At 46.1% G+C, this 20093-nt stretch overlaps 1 protein-coding gene across 1 annotated transcript in view; it reads right to left on the reverse strand.

The window, feature by feature from the left end:
- Window positions 1-20093, reverse strand: part of LOC138268205 (neural-cadherin-like) — a 506556-nt gene that overhangs the window by 36358 nt on the left and 450105 nt on the right. The window contains exon 27 of the mRNA XM_069217644.1: window positions 17882-18062. Within this exon, the coding sequence (XP_069073745.1) occupies window positions 17882-18062 (181 nt within the window). The remainder of the gene's footprint in view (window positions 1-17881; window positions 18063-20093) is intronic.

Here is a 20093-nt window from a genome sequence, read left to right on the forward strand (position 1 = left end):
TACTTCTGGTGTTCCCCAGCGTAGAAAGTAAGTTTGTAGTATCTGGGGATGAATTTCCCATTCGTGTGTCTGTTGGTGATCTCGACTGAGATTGTCGGCCAACTGGTTTTGAATCCCTGGGATGTACTGTGCTATTAGGCAAATGTGATTGTGAATCGCCCAATGCCAAATCTTTTGTGCTAAGAGACACAGTTGTGATGAGTATGTATCTCCTTGTTTGTTTAGGTAATACATTGTTGTCATGTTGTCTGTTTTGACAAGAATGTGTTTGTGGACTATTAGCGGTTGAAATGCTTTCAATGCTAGAAACACTGCTAACAGTTCTAAATGATTTATATGCAGTTGCTTTTGTTGAACGTCCCATTGTCCCTGTATACTCTGCTGATTGAGGTGTGCTCCCCAACCCATCATGGAAGCATCTGTTGTGATCACGTACTGCGGCACTGGGTCTTGGAATGGCCGCCCTTGGTTTAAATTTATAGGATTCCACCATTGAAGCGAGGAGTGTGTTTGGCGTCTATCAACACTAGATCTTGAAGTTGACCCTGTGCTTGTGTCCATTGTGTTGCTAGGCACTGTTGTAAGGGCCGCATGTGTAGTCTTGCATTTGGGACAATGGCTATGCATGAAGACATCATGCCTAGGAGTTTCATTACAAACCTCACTTGATAGTGTTGGTTTGGGTACATGTTTATTATTACATTTTGGAAGGCTTGTACCCTTTGTGGACTTGGAGTGGCAATCCCCTTTTGTGTGTTGATTGTTGCTCCTAAGTATTGTTGTATTTGACACGGTTGTAGATGTGATTTTTGGTAGTTTAGAGAGAACCCTAGTTTGTGTAGGGTTTCTATGACGTATTTTTTGTGTAGAAGACACTGTTGCTGAGTGCTGGTTTTTATTAACCAATCGTCTAAGTAAGGGAATACGTGCATGTGCTGTCTCCTGATGTTAGAGGCTACTGCTGCAAGGCATTTTGTGAATACTCTTGGGGCTGTTGTTATGCCGAATGGTAACACTTTGAATTGGTAATGCACGCCTTGGATTACAAACCTTAAGTATTTCCTGTGGGAAGGATGTATGGGTATGTGGAAATAAGCATCCTTGAGATCTAATGTTGACATGTAGTCCTGTTGTTTGAGCAAGGGACTCACGTCTTGAAGTGTCACCATGTGAAAGTGATCTGATTTGATGTAAAGATTAAATGTTCTGCGGCCTAATATGGGTCTCAGTGTTTTGTCCTTCTTTGGAATTAGGAAATACAGGGAGTAAACACCTGTTCCTTTTTGATGGATGGGTACTAATTCTATTGCTTCTTTTTGTAACAATGCTTGGACCTCTAGTTGTAACAGGTCTAAGTGTTGTTTGGACATATTGTGTGCTCTTGGAGGCACATCTGGTGGCAAATGTAGGAATTCTATGCAATTACCATGTTGGATAATGGCTAGGACCCACGCGTCCTAGTTATGTGTTCCCAGTTGTGGTAATAATCTGTAAGTCTCCCCCCCACTGGTGTTGCGTGGTGGGGGTTTGTGACATTGAAGTCACTGTTTGGTTTGGGGGGTTTTTGGGCTCTGGAATTTCCCTCTTGTTTTAGGGAACTGTCCAGCCCTATATTGTCCTCGAAACCCTCCTCTCTGATACTGGCCCTGATATGTGGGTCTGACTTGTGAGGTGGAAGACTCTGTGGTTTGGGCACGAAACCCCCCTCTAAAGTGCGGCTTCCTAAAAGTGCCTCTGCTCTGTGGGAGTAGAGCACGCCCATGGCTTTGGCCGTGTCCATATATTTTTTCAGTTTTTCTACTGCCGTATCCACCTCCGGCCCAAACAATTGTTGTTCGTTGAAAGGCATATTCAGCACAGCCTGCTGGATTTCCGGCTTAAATCCAGAGGTCCGTAACCATGCGTGTCTACAAATGGTTACTGCCGTGTTTACTGTCCTTGCCGCCGTGTTTACTGTCCTTGCCGCCGTGTCTGCTGAGTCCATAGCCGACCTTATTTGGTTGTTTGAGATAGTTTGGCCCTCCTCAACAACCTGTTGGGCACGTTTCTGGAACTCTTTGGGAAGGTGTTGAATGAGATGTTGCATTTCATCCCAATGTGCCCTGTCGTATCGAGCCAGTAGAGCTTGAGAATTAGTAATTCGCCATTGATTGGCTGCCTGTGCTGCCACCCTCTTGCCTGCTGCATCGAATTTCCGACTTTCCTTGTCGGGCGGTGGTGCGTCTCCTGAGGTTTGGGAGTTTGCCCTTTTCCGGGCTGCTCCCACTACCACCGAATCAGGAGTTAATTGTTGTGTGATATATACAGGGTCAGTAGGGGGAGATTTATATTTCTTCTCCACCCTAGGCGTGATGGCTCTGCCTTTTACTGGGTCCTGAAACACTTGTTTGGCGTGTTTTAACATGCCTGGCAGCATTGGCAAACTTTGGTATTGGCTCTAAGTAGATGACAGGGTGTTAAACAAAAGGTGGTCCTCTATGGGCTCTGCATGCAATGCTACATTATGGAATGTAGCTGCCCTTGAAACCACCTGCATGTATGCAGTGCTGTCCTCGGGTGGTGACGGCCTTGCCGGGTAGCAATCAGGACTATTGTCTGAGACCGGTGCATCATACAAATCCCATGCATCTGGGTCATCTTGGGTCATCCCCGTGTGTGTTGGTGACTGCATCATTGGGGGTGTTGCTACCGGGGACAGATGTGGCGAATGTGGTGGCGATTGCTGTGGCGAGAACCGTGGTGGTGTCTTTTCTTTAGCCACTTTTGCTTTTGGCTGCATTTCCGTTTCTTGGAAAGCGAGCTTGCGCTTCATCTTTATTGGAGGAAGAGTCCGGATTTTCCCTGTGTCCTTTTGTATATGCAACCTACTCTGGGTATGGTCTGGCTCTCCCATGCCCAGTTCTTGTTCAAATCTATGACCTTGTAATTGAGTTGAAAGGCCTTGTTCTTCTGTATAGGAGCCTGGTTTCGGTTCCGAGGCCGCATGTTTCGGCACCGAAGTCTTTTCGACAGTCTTTTTCGGCTCCGAAGAAACCTTTTTGACTTTTGGGGTGCCGAACTCTCGGTGTCGAGTTTGGTCGGAGCCGGTATCTCAACCGGAGTCGGATGTCTTTGGCTGCTGGGAGGCCTTTTTCGGTGACGATGTTTGGTCACCGTGTTTTCGGGTTAAGCCATGGCCTGTTGGCGGTGGCGTCCCCTTGGCCTTCATTATTTTGGAGTGAGTTTTTGCCGGGGCTGGTTTACTCAAGGTTTGCTGCGTCTTCGGCTGCTCGCTCTCGGACTCGTCCGAGTCTCGAATGGAGAATCTCTCCTCTTCTTCGACATCGATGTGCCCGGCCGGAGTCGACGCCATCTGGAGTCTTCGAGCTCTTCGATCTCGCAGTGTTTCTTGGATCGAAATGCCCGACAGGCCTCGCAAGTATCCTCTTTGTGTTCTGGGGACAAACACAGATTACAGACCAAGTGTTGGTCTGTATAAGGATACTTTGTGTGGCAGTTGGGGCAGAAGCGGAAGGGGGTCCGGTCCATGAGGTTTGAAGATGGACGCGGTCTGCCGACCAGGCCCCGCCGAGGAGTGGAAGCCCCGAAGGGCCGCCGGAGCACTTCTTTCTTCGGTGTCGATGTGCTAGCACTAACCCGGTACCGAGTGCAAACAATACCGTCAAATTTTCCGATAATTAACTAACTTTTCCGAACCGAAATATGGAGCGAAGAGGAACACGTCCGAACCCAATGGCGGAAAGAAAACAATCTAAGATGGAGTCGACGCCCATGCGCAATGGAGCCGAAAGGGAGGAGTCCCTCGGTCTTGTGACTCAAAAAGACTTCTTCGAAGAAAAACAACTTGTAACACTCCGAGCCCAACACTAGATGGCAGAATAATGCACAGCATGTGTATCTGCAGCTACACATGCCATCGAACATATGAATATACAGATACATCTATATACAAAGTCAGATTTAAACATTTTAAGCAAACAACACTGCTTTTAAGGAAAGGTAGCTGGACAAATTAATGTATGTGGGAAGGAGTACTGTATTTATGTGTCACTCCCTGGTACATTCAACAGATGTGTTGGTGGAGTACGTCGGGAGGACCAATGATCTGGGACACTGGCCCCTTTGGCCTCCCACTAGAAACACTGGTAAGAGTACTGTGCAATGGATTAGTCCTTTGCTGATGATATGAAGGAATAACTAGGCTAAAGTCCTAAATGAGCAAAATCCCCTGGATGAGACGGGGGAGTAAGGAAGTTGAGAAGTACAGTTCCTGGCTATTTATACTGTTATCTATCATCTTCTTCATGCTGCCCTTCCTCCAGTATGGTGGCCAGAGTGATGCTCTTGTCCGTTAACTAGAACCAAAAAGGATATTTAGACTTATAGCTTTCGTGATGAGGTGGTCAAAGAACAAATAGATTTACCTCCTTCCAAATCCCATCCCAGCACATGAGTACCTATTTCAGCTTTCTCCTACTTTCAGGCTGCCCATGCATCAGGTGGGTAAAGTTCACTACCACATACTCATGGGTATAATAGTAGTTTGTCTGCATCAATCCAAGTAAGGGGTGAAATCAACTGTTTATGAAGGATCTGATAAACCTCCATGTTAGACTAGTGGCTGCTTTAAATAATTTGAAATGGTTACAAAATAAAGTTTTCTTTGAAGCTGTCATATTTAGGCATGTTCCTGAGCCCTGGCCGTCCAACCAGCTTGAACAACAGGCCCAGTAGCTAGGGGCTTAAAACCTCCTAAAAAGGTTATTTCCTAAGATCCCTGAATGTGAAAGTGTATGGGACTGTGCTACAACACATTGAAGGTCACCAGAAGGCTTCTGATGAATAAAATCTAAAAAGGGTCAATGTGGGGGTTGTGGCCGAGCAAGATGGCCGGGGGGGGCGCGCTCCTAGTGAGCTCCTGCCATCCTGGCTAAATCCTTCACAGATCCTGGGGTGCCTGGGACGACTGGCACCCCCGCATAACGGGACGGTGCCCAAGTGTATCGGTAAGATACAGCCCTGTTTTTGGAGCTACGATTCCCGGCACTCGGGTCTGCGTCAGTGGGCCTCACCAGGGCCGCGGCTGATCGGCGCTGGGAGGAGGCGGCGGCCTGCTGCCTCCTTTGCACATTCTGGCACTTTTCTACGGGGGGTTTTGCTCCCCCCAGTGGAGTCACTGGTCGGCCAGCCCCCGGAGGTGTGTGGCCTTGCTGCCTAGCCTGGAGCGGCATCGGGCTCGAGGCGTCCCGCTGGGTGCCCGAGCGAAGAACTGAGCAGCGTGGACCTGCGCTGTCGGGTGGACCCAGTCGGGCTGGTGGCCGACCCGGGGAGACGGAAGATTGTGGGAGCCCGGGGAACAGGCGGTGGACTGGCCGAGAAAGTGCTGGGAGGAGCGGCCGGGAGAGCGGCTGAGAGGACTGAGGTACAACCTGGTGGGGAACGCCCGCGTATCGAGTGGAAGAATTGGTTTCCTGGTATTCTGCCCGGGGCCTAGTCATGGGCTCTCTGGGACCAGGGGCACTGGGCTCCCTGAGAGGAGCTTCCGGGGGTGATCGGATCCCCCGAGTGTGGGGCTACCTGCTGGGAGACTGCGCACGGCGGTGTCCCTTGGCCAAGGGAGTAGCGGAGCCTGGTGCCTTATCTTGTGGTGCTGTAATCTCCAGGTACTTTTACCACCTCACCAGGATATCGTTTGGTTCCTGGTCCGCTGCGGGAAGGGGTGACACCGGCAGGTGGTAGCATCGCAGGGAACACCATGGAACAATACACCACGCCCCACGCCGGCGCTCCTGCCGCAGCACCATACTGGAGATGGCCTGAGCACGCCAGCAACTAGGAAAAGTCACTCCAGTTTCCCTTGGGGTCACTCTACGGCGTGCCTCCTGAGGATTTGCTGAGGTTAGGTTTCAGGTGGGAGATTGAGAACTTCTGGTATCTGGGTCACTTACACTGCGGTGGTGCACGAAAAACACAACGTAGAATGAGTAGTTACCGGCCTGGAGCGTTCGGTCTCATTCTGGAACAGATTACCTCTTTCTGTGATGGGGAGGGCAGCTGTAGCTAAGGGCCAGATGTAGCAACAAAGCAAATTGCGACTTGCAATTTGCGAGTCCGTGCGACTCGCAAATTGCAAGTCGCAATTTGCTATGCAGAAAGGTGTCTCAGACACCTTCTGCAACTCGCAATGGGGTCGCAAAGACCCACCTCATTAATATTAATGAGGTGGGTCGCAGTTTGCGACCCCATTGCAAGAATGGGCACTCACGGGGATGGTGGCCTGCTGGAGTCAGCAGACCACCATGTCCGTGACTGCTTTTTAATAAAGCAGTTGTTTTTTTTTCCATCTGCAGCCCGTTTTCCTTAAAGGAAAACGAGCTGCACTTGGAAAAAAAAACCCGAAACCTTTAGTTTCGGTTTTTTTCAGGGCAGGTAGTGGTCCATTGGACCACTGCCTGCTCTGAAAAAAAATAAAAAATCCCAGTCACAAAGGGGAAGGGGTCCCATGGGGACCCCTTCCCGTTTGCGACTGGGTTACCATCCACTTCAAGTGGATGGTAACTGCGATTTCATTTGTGACCCCTTTCGCGGTCGCAAATGAAATTGAATAGCATTGCGAGTCGCAAATAGGAAGGGAACACCCCTTCCTATTTGCAAGTCGGAAATGCATTTTGCGAGTCGGATCCGACTCGCAAAATGCATTTCTGCATAGCAGAGGGGCTTTTGCGCCTCGCAAGCGGCGTTTTTCGCCGTCTGCGACTCGCAAACCCTTTGCTACATCTGGCCCTAAGAGTCTTAGCTTGGTTCAAAACTCTCTGTTTCCGTTATCCGCTCGGCTCTCCCGTGTCTAGATAGTGTGCTGATTTTATTGGTGTAGACTGGGCGATGTAGTAGGGTGGCATTGCCCGTGTTGCAAAGGGATCTGGAGGTGGGAGGGCTGGCGATTCCCAATAGTAGACATTATTATTATGCAGCGCATCTACAACACGCTGCAAAGTGGATGACTGAAACAGACAATTGGGAGAAGAGATTGCTTGCAGGAATGCTGGGTAGACAGATGTTGGCCCATCTATTGATGTCGGGTGGTCGGTCTGAATCTGCCGTCCCCTATTTGGTCAAAACCACTGCCTGGATCTGGGAACAGGCCATTAACAAAGTGCTACGAAGGGCCCCGTTTGACAAAGAATTGAGGATATGGGACTTAACACCTTTCAGGGACATGGACAGTCTGATGTCCTTGGAGGGTTGGAGGCTGGGAGGATTTGAATTGGTAGGAGACTTATACCCCAATGGTGAGTTTATCTCCTTCATTGATGATCGGGACTCGTTCGTTCTGGGCCCCGGGCAGTTCTTGCAATTTGCAAAAATGGAGAGTGTGGCTCGTAAGATCTGGTGTTGTTTTCTGGTGGCCCCGCTGGCTTCAGCGGTGTTGAATGGACTGATTAATTGGGGCGAGGGGGACTCACTTGTTCACTCAGTTCTACAAAGCCCTTCGGGATGATCATCCAGGCTCGATAAGTGTGGTGCATAGGGCGTGGGAGCATGAACTGAGGGACCACATAGAGGAAGCTGACTGAGAAATGGCGTTGTCGTTGGTGCGCACGGTGTCATTGAACAATAGGTTTAAACTGTTACACTTCAATTTTGTGCATAGGACATACCTCACACCTAGCCGACTCAATAAGATTGATCCAGGACAAGGAGCAGGGTGTCCCAGGTATGGCGCTTTTGGTGCCTCCTTCCTGCACTTAGCTTGGTCCCACAGGATGGTGCACAACTTATGGCGGGAAGTGGTTGGGAGATTTGAGGAGGGTTCGGGATTGGGGCTGGAAGCAACGCCATTGACATGCCTTTTAGGTGTAGTGCGGAGACCGCAGGGCAGGAATATCCCATATAAGCTCACACAGCTGACTCTGGTGTTAGCCAAGCGCAGGGTGGCCATTGGCTGGATGAGTGCTCGGAATCCTTCCATTCCCTGCTGGATTTGAGATTTAATGGAATGGGGTGTGGCTGAGGAACAATATATGCGGCTGACACGTAGGGAGGAGGGGGCACTGATAGACGTGGTTGCTTGGGGAGAGCTATTGGAACGGTTCACTGGAGTGGAGGATTTAAGTTCTGCAGGAAGCACGGATGATGAGGGATGTAGGGGTACACCTTGAATCAATTTGATAGGTGACGACCAACTATGGGTGAGGTATGTCTATGTTCTTCACAATAAATGTAATGGCTGGTTTCAGGTGGATCCTCGCCGGGAGGTGTTTGAGGCAAAATTCTGGCACAGTGGCTGCTATCGACCCTTGTTTTAGAATTATGTTAACGCTGTCCTCCAGTAATGTGACATAACGATACTGCAGTATCTCGCATTGATATGCACTGCACTGTATTCTTCTAGTTGATTATGTTTTCCAAACTCAATAAAAACAGAGTAATAAAAAAAAGGGTCAATGTGTTTGTACGAGCGGTACATTTCCAGATGGACTCTCTTGAAAGCATTTCTTACACATCGTGAAGATCTTGAATGTACTAGCCCTAGAGGCTGTATACCAGCACAATTAGGAAGAAAGCTGAAACAAATGCTTGTTGAAGTTTACATTCCTTGGCTTTCACTTTCAGTTTGAGGTACTGTGCCTTAGGGCTGAAATATACCACAGATTCATGAAGATTTTAGCTCATTTGGTGTGGTTTCTCCACACTGTAGGAGCTTGCTACCACCATTACCTGGAAGATTACTCTTCCTGCAGGGAAGAGGCAGCTCTGGATGCTTGCTTAGTTAATTAGATTCTGATGGAGAAAGGGTTTCTACTTCTGGGAGTCATTCTGGCAACCCCCCTTCCATATATACTTACAGGGACCAGTTGATTGTTTTCCTGTATCTGGATCCTACCTCTCACTAGGAATTTCAGCTTCCCAAATCAGACATGCAGGGGAGCTGTGCCATGGTATCTGCTGCAGTCTACTAAGCTTCACCTTTATCAATGGCTTTCTGATTGTTTTGGGGCCTAATACGTAACACTCAAACACAATCAAAATTTGAAGTAGATGAATTCACCAGATGGTTTCCAATAGATATGGTTTGGCATTCAAGGATCTTGCAGGCGCAGTTGATAAGCTGAGTTCCCCTAGTGGCAAAGCGTTTTTCCAAGCTGAAGCTTAGGCAGTCTGTCAATCAGTTATTTGCACATTGGCCACCTATTAACGTCATCCCTATTAATTTCTCACTGCTTGCTGGAGGTAGATTCCTTGGGTACCAAGTTGAATGTGTTAAGAAACAGAATGAAAATGTCACTTACCCAGTGTACATCTGTTCGTGGCATCAGTCGCTGAGATTCACATGGTATGCATGAGCGCTCGCCATCTGGTGTTGGGTCGGAGTGTTACAAGTTGTTTTTCTTCGAAGAAGTGTTTTCGAGTCACGGGACCGAGTGACTCCACCTTCTGTGCTCATTGCGCATGGGCGTCGACTCCATCTTCGATTGTTTTCCCCGCAGAGGGTGAGGTAGGAGTTGTACTATAGTAATAGTGCCCGCGCAATGAAAAATGTAAGTATGTACCTATTAAAGGATTAAGTAATATATATACAAATGTACAAAATTGAAGGTAACTTCTGAACTGCTACAGGCTTCCGGGGAGGTGGGTGGGTCCATGTGAATCTCAGCGACTGATGCCACGAACAGATGTACACTGGGTAAGTGACATTTTCAGTTCGATGGCATCTGTCGCTGTAGATACACATGGTATGCATAGACTAGTAAGCAGTTAGTTCCCCATAAGCGGTGGTTTAGCCTGTAGGAGTAGAAGTTGTCTGAAATAGAGTTCTTAATACAGCTTGACCTACTGTAGCTTGTTGTGCGGATAGCACATCTATACAGTAGTGTTTGGTGAATGTGTGAGGCGTAGACCATGTGGCTGCCTTACATATTTCTTGCATTGGGATGTTTCCTAAAAAGGCCATTGAAGCACCTTTTTTCCTTGTTGAATGTGCCCTGGGAGTAATGGGCAGTTGTCTTTTTGCTTTAAGGTAGCAGATTTGGATGCATTTAACTATCCATCTGGCTATACCTTGTTTTGATATTGGGTTACCTGCATGAGGTTTTTGGAATGCAATAAATAGCTGTTTAGTTTTTCTGATGTTCTTCGTTCTGTCAATGTAGTACATTAATGCTCTTTTGACATCTAATGTATGTAGTGCTCTTTCAGCCACAGAATCTGGCTGTGGGAAGAATACTGGTAATTCTACCGTTTGATTTAGATGGAATGGAGAAATAACTTTTGGTAAAAATTTTGGATTAGGTCGTAGGACGACCTTATTTTTATGTATTTGTATAAAAGGCTCTTGTGTTGTGAACGCTTGAATTTCACTTACTCTTCTTAGAGATGTAATGGCGATGAGAAAGGCAACTTTCCAGGTGAGGAATTGTATTCCGCAAGAGTGCATGGGTTCGAAGGGTGGGCCCATGAGTCTTGTTAGAACCACGTTTAGGTTCCATGAAGGAACAGGTGGTGTTCTTGGTGGTATAATTCTTTTAAGCCCTTCTATGAATGCTTTGATAACTGGTATCCTATACAAGGAAGTTGAATATGTAGTTTGCAGGTATGCAGATATTGCTGCAAGGTGTATTTTAATAGAAGAGAAGGCTAGCTTTGCTTTTTGTAAATGGAGCAAGTAATTTACTATATGTTTTGGAGTTGCCTCTAGTGGTTGTATCTGATTATGATGGCAGTACCAAACAAATCTTTTCCACTTACTTGCGTAGCAGTGTCTAGTGGATGGCCTTCTGGCCTGCTTTATGACTTCCATACACTCTTGGCTAAGTTGTAAGTGTCCGAATTCTAGGATTTCAGGAGCCAGATTGCTAGATTCAGCGATGCTGGGTCCGGGTGTCTGATCTGTTGGTTGTGTTGCGTTAACAGATCTGGTTTGTTGGGCAGTTTGATGTGTGGTACTACAGACAGATCTAGCAGTGTTGTGTACCAGGGTTGTCTTGCCCACGTTGGTGCTATTAAAATGAGTTTGAGTTTGTTTTGACTCAATTTGTTTACTAGGTAAGGAAGGAGAGGGAGAGGAGGAAAAGCGTAAGCAAATATTCCTGACCAGTTCATCCATAGGGCATTGCCTTGGGATTGCTTGTGTGGGTATCTGGACGCGAAGTTTTGGCATTTTGCGTTCTCTTTTGTTGCAAATAAGTCTATTTGTGGTGTTCCCCAGAGTGTGAAGTAGGTGTTCAGAATTTGTGGGTGGATTTCCCATTCGTGGACTTGCTGGTGATCTCGAGAGAGATTGTCTGCCAGCTGATTCTGGATCCCCGGAATAAACTGTGCTATTAGACCAATTTGATGGTGGACTGCCCACTTCCATATTTTTTGAGCTAACAAGCTTAACTGCGTTGAATGTGTTCCTCCTTGTTTGTTTAGATAATACATCGTTGTCATGTTGTCTGTTTTGACAAGGATGTATTTGTGGGTTATGATTGGTTGGAAAGCTTTTAGTGCTTGAAAAACTGCTAATAACTCTAGATGATTTATATGCAGTTTTGTTTGATGTATGTTCCATTGTCCTCTTATGTTGTGTTGATTGAGATGTGCTCCCCACCCTGTCATGGAAGCATCTGTTGTTATTACGTACTGTGGCACTGGGTCTTGGAAAGGCCGCCCTATGTTTAAATTTATACTGTTCCACCATAGAAGCGATAGGTAAGTTTGGCGGTCTAGCAACACCAGATCTAGAAGGTGACCCTGTGCTTGAGACCACTGTGAGGCTAGGCACTGTTGTAAGGGCCTCATGTGCAGTCTTGCGTTTGGGACAATGGCTATGCATGAGGACATCATGCCTAGGAGCTGTAGTATTGTTCTTGCTTGTATTGTTTGGTTTGGAGACATGTGTTGAATGACCCTGTTGAAATTGTGGATCCTTTGTGGAGTTGGCGTTGCTACTCCTTTTGTCGTGTCTATTATGGCTCCTAGATATTGCTGTACTTTGCTTGGCAGAATGTCTGATTTTGCAAAGTTGACGGTGAACCCTAAATTGTAGAGGGTTTGTATGACTTGATTTGTGTGGTTTGAGCATTGTGTGAGCGAACTGGTTTTGATTAGCCAGTCGTCTAGATACGGGAACACATGTATTTGCTGCCTTCTGATGTGTGCAGCGACTACTGCTAGGCACTTTGTGAATACTCTTGGAGCGGTTGTTAAACCAAAAGGCAATACTTTGAATTGGTAATGTATTCCTTTGAATACAAACCTTAGATATTTCCTGTGTGATTGATGGATTGGTATATGGAAATATGCGTCCTTGAGGTCTAGGGTTGTCATGTAGTCGTGTTTTCTGAGCAATGGTAACACTTCTTGTAGTGTGACCATGTGAAAGTGGTCTGATTTGATGAATGTGTTTACTACCCTGAGGTCTAGAATTGGTCTCAGTGTTTCGTCCTTTTTTGGTATCAAGAAGTACAGTGAATAAACTCCTGTGTTTATTTGTGTGCTTGGTACTAATTCTATTGCATTTTTTTGCAGTAGTGCTTGAACTTCTATCTCTAGAAGTTGTGAATGGTATTTTGATAAATTTTGTGATTTTGGTGGTATGTCTGGAGGGAATTGCATGAATTCTATGCAATAACCATGTTGGATAATTGCTAGGACCCATGTATCTGTAGTTATTTTGTCCCATGCTTCGTAATATTGATGTATCCTCCCCCCCACTGGTGTTGTGTGGGAGGGGTGAGTGACGTGTGAGTCACTGCTTGTTGGTAGTGGTTTTGGGGCTTTGAAATCTTCCTCTATTCCTAGGAAATTGCCCCCCTCTATACTGGCCCCGAAAACCTCCCCTGTACTGTCCCTGGTAGGTGGGCGGTGCGGACTGTGAGGTGCTAGCTTGTGTGGCCTGACCCCGAAACCCTCCTCTAAAAGGTGTTTTGCGGAAGGTGTTATAAGATCCTCTGCTCTGCGGGGAGTAGAGTGCGCCCATGGCCTTGGCAGTGTCAGTGTCCTTCTTGAGCTTTTCTATAGCTGTGTCGACCTCCGGACCGAACAGAAGTTTCTCGTTTACTGGCATGTTAAGCACTGCCTGCTGAATTTCTGGCTTGAATCCAGACGTTCTGAGCCATGCGTGCCTACGGATGGTAACCGACGTATTAATGGTTCTTGCGGCCGTGTCTGCTGCATCCATGGAGGAGCGTATTTGATTGTTGGAAATGTTTTGACCCTCCTCAACAACCTGTTTTGCTCTTTTTTGCAGATCTTTTGGGAGATGTTCAATGAGATGCTGCATCTCATCCCAGTGGGCTCTGTCGTATCGCGCTAGCAGCGCTTGTGAATTTGCGATGCGCCACTGGTTTGCTGCTTGGACAGCAACCCTCTTCCCGGCTGCATCGAACTTCCTACTTTCTTTATCTGGGGGAGGTGCATCCCCAGAAGTGTGTGAGTTTGCCCGTTTTCTGGCAGCCCCTACCACCACAGAGTCTGGTGGCAGCTGAGAGGTGATGAAGACAGGGTCCGTAGGAGGCGCCTTATACTTTTTGTCCACCCTAGGCGTCACTGCCCTACTTTTAACTGGCTCCTTGAAAATGTCCTTTGCATGGCGTAGCATGCCTGGGAGCATCGGCAGGCTTTGGTAGGAGCTGTGGGTTGAGGAGAGGGTGTTAAATAAAAAATCATCCTCTACTTGTTCCGAGTGTAGTTCCACATTATGGAATAGAGCTGCTCTAGCCACCACTTGTGAGTAGGCTGTGCTGTCTTCCGGTGGTGATGGCCTAGTTGGGTATGTGTCTGGGCTGTTATCAGACACTGGTGCGTCGTACAAGTCCCACGCATCCTGATCTTGGTCGTCGTGGCTCATGGCGGTGTGAGCTGGCGAATGTGATGGGGTGTAAGTTGGCGAAGCCGGAGTTACAGGTGGAGGCGAGGGAGGAGGTGTTACCTTTTGTGTTGTTTGTTGCTGAGGAGTAAACTGAAGCGTTCTCTTTCGTTTGACAGGTGGAAGGGTACTGATCTTCCCAGTCCCCTGCTGAATAAAGATACGCTTTTGCGTGTGATCCACGTCAGTGGATTGCAGTTCTTGTTCAAATCTATGTTTCTTCATTTGAGAAGACATAGAATGCTCTTCGGTATAGGAGCCGGAAACAGGGTCTGGTGTCGCTTTTTTCGGCTCCGAAAGCCCTGTCAATTGTTTTTTCGGCTCCGAGGTAACCTTCCTCTTTTTCTGTGCCGAAAATTCTTGGCCTCTATGGTCTTCGGCGCCACTGTCTCGGCGTCGATCGGTGTCGACACCGAACTCTCGGTGTCGATGCTTCTGTTTAGCACTCTCTCGGTCCCGAGGAGGCTGCGTGCCGGTGTCTCGACCGAAGTCGGACGATCTCGACACTGAATGGGCCTTTTTCGGTGCCGATTGTTGGTCACCGAGAATTTGGGTGGAGCCATGGCCGGTTGGCAGTGGCGTCCCCTGGGCCTTCTTTCCTTTTTTAAGGTTTGATCTCGACGTCTTACTCACAGTTCTTGTAGAGTGTAGCTCGTCGGAGTCTGAATCCTGGATGGAAAAGGATTCCTCCTGTTCTTCTTCTGTCTCGAACTGTCGACGCTCTTTTGGCGTGGACGCCATCTGCAGTCTTCTCGCTCGACGGTCGCGCAGAGTTTTTCGGGACCGGAACGCCCGACAGGCCTCGCAGGATTCTTCACTGTGCTCGGGTGACAGGCACAGATTACAGACCGAGTGCAGGTCCGTATAAGGATATTTGTTGTGGCATTCGGGGCAGAATCGAAACGGGGTCCGATCCATCGGCGTTGTCCTCCACGCGGTCGGGCCGACTAGGCCCCGACGGGGTGCCGAAATCTACCCCGAAGGGCACCGAAGCGCTTCGATGTTCAACGCGTCGTCGTATGTGTCTATCTCTAACCGGATCGCAACGATACCGTCGAAAATCTTCCGTCTGCAGCTATCTTTCCGTTCCGAAACTCGGAGCGACATGAACACGTCCGAACCCGATGGCGGAAAGAAAACAATCGAAGATGGAGTCGACGCCCATGCGCAATGAGCACAGAAGGTGGAGTCACTCGGTCCCGTGACTCGAAAACACTTCTTCGAAGAAAAACAACTTGTAACACTCCGACCCAACACCAGATGGCGAGCGCTCATGCATACCATGTGTATCTACAGCGACAGATGCCATCGAACATATTATTACAAAGTTTGGGGCCTAGAGGAGAACACCATAGCCCCCAAACATAACACTGTAAAAGCTGGTTCAGTCAGGAAAGACAGTGAACCTGTTCTTAACGATCTTCTTGAAGTATAAGGATGCATGCAAGAAGATAAGATTGTGGGTCTGCCAGTGAAACCATCTTTGTTACAGATAAAGGAACATCAATATCCTTCAACCTGCATATTTCCTTCTCTATTGTTATAACTAGCAATTCTTTCCCTTTCTTTAGGTCCTTTCAGAAGTAACATCACCATGCTTCCCTTTCTTCTTTATCATCAGGAGTCTAGGGTCTCATTATGAGGTCACCATTATCTCTCCCGTTTTATCTTAATCCGCAGCATTAACAATAATGGGTACTACCGGTAAGTCAGGCAGTGGATTTAATTGAGTTTAAATGCAGGATGCTAAAGTTTCCATGAGAAATGAAGAATTACCTGAGGGAACAGGCTTTTGGGATCTTGCACATATTAAGATTGGTGAGGATTAAAAAGGGAATCTGCCCCTGTTTATTCCTCTTGCGCTTCTGTGACAATGTTTGCCACAAATTCAATGTTGTTGTGAAAAGAAAAGTGACACAGCACTTGGCCCTCCACTTTACAAGTCAAGCAGGCGGGTAAAATAATGGCCAGGTGGCAACAACAGCTCTTTCAGAAGTAACATCACTCTGCTTTCAATCTCTTCTTTACTTTCAGGAGTCGTATGCTCTCATCACTGTTTTTTCCCTTATTAAATCTGCCCCAAATATAACGATAATGGGGAGTAGTGGTAACACAGGAAAGTTAACAGGGATTACAAGAGGGACTTTGAATTTCTCCAGAAATGGAGGAATTACCAGGGGAATCAGTAATTCTGTCCTGATTCCTCTGGTAATCCCACATATTTCCATGGGAGAAACACCTCAGTTCTGTGGAGTTGCAGCAGATCTTCTAACTCTGATTTGACAACAATCTCTTGCCTTTGCCTGAACAGAGATTGCCAGGGGCTTTGTAAACAGCCTCTTAGAAGGTAATCTGTGGACCCTATGAATAAGCACAACTCCAGGTTTCTCTTGCTTTTTTAGCATAAAGAAGACCAGTGAACATGTTCAAAACACTGTCATCATCCAGCTCTGCAGGAGTGTTCAACCCCACCCTCCGCTAGCAGCCTCTACATCTTTGATCTGTGTTTCCATCTTAATCAAAGAGTGTACTATGCATTCTTGGAATTCCAGTAGCCCTTCAATCGCGGGCTCCATTGCAGAATGGGAGTGCTTCAGGGAGTCCACACTCTTCGGCCTTGGCATGCTCTGTTCCACAGTCAGATCCCTACTGACAGCGCCTTCCACTTTCACTGCTACCAAATTTGATTGACTGCTCAATGAAGCAAGCCTTAGTAAGGGAAAATGCATGTAAAAAGGAATATATTGTTAAGCATTATCTACCCTTTTAAGAGACTACAAGCTTCTGTAGGTTTCTATGTATTAAGAGTCTTTGGGATCTCCCAAGGATTTGATCAGTGAAGTTTAATGCCTATACATTTCCTCTTGTGCCTTTGTGATATTGTTGGAAACTAACTCAATACTTTTGAGGAAAGAATCGTGATGCACCACTTGAGGCCTATTTTTACTATTCAAACAACCATTTACAAGGTGGTAATTGCTCCATGTCCACAGAGCAGATTGCAACCTGCTCCAGTATGTCAGCAGGCCAAAATGCTACTACCGTCAGCCCTCTCCACCCCTCACTGCCATTGTTCTCTAGGGAGTGAACTCTCTCATGGAGCCCCGACTAAGCTGCAGTTCCCGGAGAGAAACTGTGTGACCCATATCTGACCTCCAATCCTATACCCAGTCTACAGTGGTGCATGCATGGGGGCATGTACAACATCTCACTGAGCCATTGCTGCCAGAATGATTTATCCAGGCTACTGGAAGAGAAGATGGACCAACCTTTCATTCAAGTATTTACTAATAAGTTGTGCTCATGTGAATAAAAAATATAGTGACAGCAAATGAAACAATGGCAAACAGCTGATGGATCAAAGGTCTTCCATTTTCAGCCTTTGCCACACCTTGATCTATAAACTGTTTATATTTGTCTTATGATATTTCACAATATTTCCTAATTGAAATCAGAAACACCCTGCTTGCGTTTAGAGCCCTGCATGAACAGGCTCTTGAGATGAGTAAACATTTCTGGGTTCAGAGGTAACCAAGCCAGATAGCAACTCTGGCTTATCCCACATTGAGACATCTATTGAAAAACTATTTTATCCTTTTTTTTAACAGGATCATAATTAGCTGGACCCAAGACGCATCACAAGAATGCACACAAACAAAAAAGAGATATATAACAATATACCATAATAATGAAATCACCTCATATTCCTCAGGGCATTTCTTTTAGTGTGAGGTGACTCTCAACATTTCCTTTCCAGTGTAGTTAATGTCATAGAGATCCTTAGGGTACAACTGTTTGAATTAGTATGCAGGTTGATAGAGAAGCTAATACTGCAACATATTTTTGTAACGTAACAAATGCTTAACATAAAGTTTGTCAAACTCCACTAGAGGTATGTGAACTTGCATTATCACTTAATCTCTCATTGATATAAAGCCCTCTATTATTCTCTACATAGGATACCACTACAGAAATACCAAAAATACATAAATTCAAGTTAAGAACAAATAGTTCAGGTGGTTAATTCTCTACCTTCATCACACTGCTTTCCGGAGAATCCTGGTTGGCAAAGACAATGGAAGGAATCCTGCCCTCCTAGACAAGTGCCATGATGCCCACAGGTAGAGGAGCTCTCAGTACCACAACCTTCAGAAGAGAGGGAACATCCAGGGGAGGTGTTCAGGGACTCAGCTGGAGATCTCAGGTCATATACCTTTTAAATTAAATAAATCAATATATGTCAGTCAATCTGGATTTTGACTACAGAAGCTTGGTATTCTTGTTTCAGTACAGTGAACCAAAATATGCAAATCCCTATGTCATTGATGGTAATCAGGAGATGCAAAAGGGGGCTGATTAAGTGGGGGCTCGATAGAAATATAGACTGTGATAATAGGTAAATTTACATTTTAGACACAGAACAGAGGATGACATGTTATGTATGGCTCCCCATTACTCCTCTGCACCTACTTAGTAGTTGAAAACAGGGACAGATAATTTTAGGGTCATACATAACATAAAATTATAGCCGGGTATAAAGTGTATTACAGGATGTTTTCACCTTGAGGTTCGAAGTCACATCATAGACATCTCTAGTTTCGCTATTTTTGACTATTTGATAGACCTTTGAGCCCCCAAGTTCAGACTGTAATGTATTCATCTATAATATTTTCTCCCTAATTACTCCGAAGTCCTGCTCATGTAGTGCCTCTAAATCATTTCCAAATCCCCTCCTCTAAGAAAAGGATGGTGTCACCACTTTTTGCATTATCCCATTGCATTCAAAATGGTGCCCGCTAACCTCAATTTGAAAGTAGCTAAGTTACTAGGGAAAACCTTTTCTCCAGTCCTGAACATACACTGAATACCACACACATACTTTCGTGGTTTATATTTTGTACCTACCCCAAAGATATAGCTTAATAATAATGTTGTTTGTGGTTATCAACAACTATTACCTCATCAGCTTTTATGGAACCGTGCATGTCCACCAAACGCATATGCAACTTACGATTTGGGCTGAGGCCAAATGAAGAGGCTTCAGGTCAGCCACTTGTGGTCTGTTAAATTGAGCTTATTTACCATCCAAACACAAGGTTGATGCTGAGAGTTATCATACTTTTAGTATTGAACACATAATATACATTCCACATTTTTAGGGTTGAGCCTGCAATAGAATGCACTAGCGCATGCGTCTCGCTTATGAGACACTCTTGTAAACAAAAAAAATTACTTGGAGCATGCCTGATGCTCATCATTTGTTGCCTGGCCTGGCACTCCTCTTTACAGCCTCATAATTAGTCACTGCAGGTCTAGCATTATTTCCTTTCCTTTCCATGGAGCAGTGACCAAGCACTGATTGATTTAACTTCAATCAGTGCCTGTCTGCTGCTCCTGACGTGATTGAGGTATTATTTTGTTCTTTTTAACTTGTAATGCACACAGAAGGCATGTGAATGCCAAAAACGTACCCAGCAGGATAAACAAAATAGCAAAGTTTCATTTTCTATAGTTAACTCTTTTCTTTTAGATTGGCAAATCTTTTTTTGTTACTTTGCACTCTTGTTTTCTTTTTGCTCGTGGAGGCTGTTCTCAAAATATGCCATTTATCTTGTTCTAAATACTGGAAAGCAACATTGTTTCTTATGTGTAATTACCAAAATAATGCTTTAACACATAACTGTGCAGTACACACCAATCCACCCCACTCCCAACTGCCCTACTCAATCTACTCCATTTCACCTCAGACCAATCCACCACACTCAATCCAATCCACCCAACACCAACCCAATCCAATCCACTCACACCCAAACCTACTCATCCCAATCCAGTCCACCACACTCCAGTCATTCCAGTCTGCCTCTGCCAATCCAAAACAATCTGCCCGCCCAAAAACAAGACAATCTGCCCCCTCCAAAACAAGACAATCTGCCCTGCTCAAATCCATAACAATCTGCCCCACTCCAATCCGCAACAATCTGCTTCACACCAATCCAAAATAATCTTCCCCACGCCAAACCAAACAAATCTGCCCCACTTAAATCCAAAACAATCTGCCCCATTCAAATCTGTCACACTCTAATCCACCTCACTAGAATCTTTTTCACCCTAGTCCAAAACAATCTGCTCCACTCCAATCCAAAACAATCTGCCCTACTCCAATCTGCCCCACTCCAATTAAAGGCAATCTGCCCCACTCCTATCCAAAATAATTTGCCCCACTCAAATGTGCCCCACTCCAATC

The sequence above is a fragment of the Pleurodeles waltl genome, chromosome 12 (assembly GCF_031143425.1).
Source record: "Pleurodeles waltl isolate 20211129_DDA chromosome 12, aPleWal1.hap1.20221129, whole genome shotgun sequence".
NCBI lineage: Eukaryota > Metazoa > Chordata > Amphibia > Caudata > Salamandridae > Pleurodeles > Pleurodeles waltl.